The following is a 1,737-nucleotide window of genomic DNA, read 5'->3' as shown; positions in this document are numbered from 1 at the left end:
TCTGCTAGTTAAGAATTCAGAGAGACTGATTTGGGGAGACTCAGGACTGGAAGGGATTGTTGGAGCCGTGCAGAGTTGGGAACCTTGTGATGGCAGAGAGGGGCAAAATGGTCAAAGATGGAGGAGAGTGAGGAATGGTGAGAATCAACAACCATCCTGATGGAATTTAGGTCTGAGAGCGTATGAGAAATCATCAGGGCTGGTGATCTGGAAGTTCCAGAAAGGATGAGTGACAGAGAGTGTGAGGCTGGAGGAGGACAGGTGATTCTGAAAGAGATCAGGTGGTGGTTAGAGAAATGGAATTTAGCAATGAGAGGGCAGTGCTTGGTGATGGAGTGATAAGACATTAGGTGTGAGGACGTTCTGAAACTGTGAACTTCCACAAAGCTCAGCTCAACCAAATTGGGACAGAGCACCCTTGATTAATGAGGAATCATCCTTTCCCCCGCCTGTCACATACGTTTAAAGTCAGTGGCCCGAAGCGATCACCTTCTGCAGGTGTATTTTCCCACTTTGTCACGAAGCTCTTTGGTTTTCACCCCATAAATGATAGGGTTGAGCATGGGGGGCACAAGGAGATAGAGGTTGGCCAAGAGGATGTGAACATGGGCAGCGATGCCCTGACCGAACCTGTGTGTCAGGGTGGAAAAGAGGTAGGGAGTATAAGACATCAGCATCACACAGATGTGGGCTGTGCAGGTGTTGAGGGCTTTCTGGTGGGCTTTTTTTGAGGAGATCTTGTTGACGGCTCTGATGATCAGCCCGTAGGACAGGCCAATGAGTGTCAGGTCTAACCCGATGATCACAAATGCTATCACCAGGCCGTACACCCGGTTGACTGCGGTGTCCCCGCACGAGATCTTCACCACAGCCATGTGCTCGCAGTACGTGTGGAGGATAACACGGTTGGTGCAGAATGGCAGCCTCCGCAGTAGCAGGGTCTCTGGCAGAATCAAGAGAACAGCTCGTATCAAACCCACTAACCCTAGCTTAACAATTCGTGCATTGGTGAGGATGGTGGCGTACCTCAGAGGCTCACATATGGCGATGTAGCGATCGAAGGCCATTATCACGAGGACGGCTGATTGCGTAATAGCAAACACATAAAGGAAGAAGAGCTGGGTGAGGCAGCCATCCACAGTGATGTCTTTGAAACCAAACCAAAATATGCACAGTGCCTTCGGCATGACACAGGTTGACAGGCCAATGTCTGTGAGTGCCAGCATGCAGAGCAGCAGGAACATGGGCTTGTGCAAGGTCTGCTCTTTGCTGACAACAAAAAGAACCGTGACATTTCCCAACAGGGTGATGAGGTAGAACATAGAGAAAGGGATAGAAATCCTGATGTGGTCAGCTTCCAGCCAAGGGATGCCATTTAAGATGAACGTTGGTGGGCCGGAGGAGGTAAGGTTGAAAGATGACATGAGGTGGTCGAGTCACCGATCAGACTCAGATTTGCTCAAGTCCTGAGAAGGGAGAAAAGCCCATTGAGGGGGGTTACAGACGCGATAACAAATAACATGGTAAATATTTTATAGTTCCAACTATCTAGAAATAGGGGTGAGCAATGAGGAGACAACTGTATTCCTGTCTAGTCAGCACTGCTGAGGCAACATTTGGAGTATTGTGTCCAGTTTTGGGGCCCCCACTACAGGAAGTCTGTGGAGAAATTGGAGAGAGTTCAGTGGAGGGCAACAAAATGATTAGGGGACTGGAACAAATACCTTATGAGGGGAG

General features: G+C 49.2%; 1 protein-coding gene across 1 annotated transcript; it reads right to left on the bottom strand.

Moving 5' to 3' along the window:
* Positions 1 to 485: 485 nt before the first annotated feature.
* Positions 486 to 1,424, bottom strand: LOC137155673 (olfactory receptor 52P1-like). Its single transcript, XM_067552025.1, has one exon. It carries the CDS (start codon positions 1,422 to 1,424, stop codon positions 486 to 488), a length of 939 nt encoding a protein of 312 aa, XP_067408126.1.
* Between the last annotated feature and the right edge of the window lie 313 nt (positions 1,425 to 1,737).

The sequence above is a fragment of the Emydura macquarii genome, unplaced genomic scaffold (assembly GCF_026122565.2).
Source record: "Emydura macquarii macquarii isolate MOO-44397 ecotype Brisbane River unplaced genomic scaffold, CSIRO-AGI_Emac_v2 contig_1369, whole genome shotgun sequence".
Taxonomy (NCBI): Eukaryota; Metazoa; Chordata; order Testudines; family Chelidae; genus Emydura; species Emydura macquarii.
Note: the sequence above shows the minus strand (reverse complement) of the source record. Positions and strands in the feature narration are given on the sequence as shown.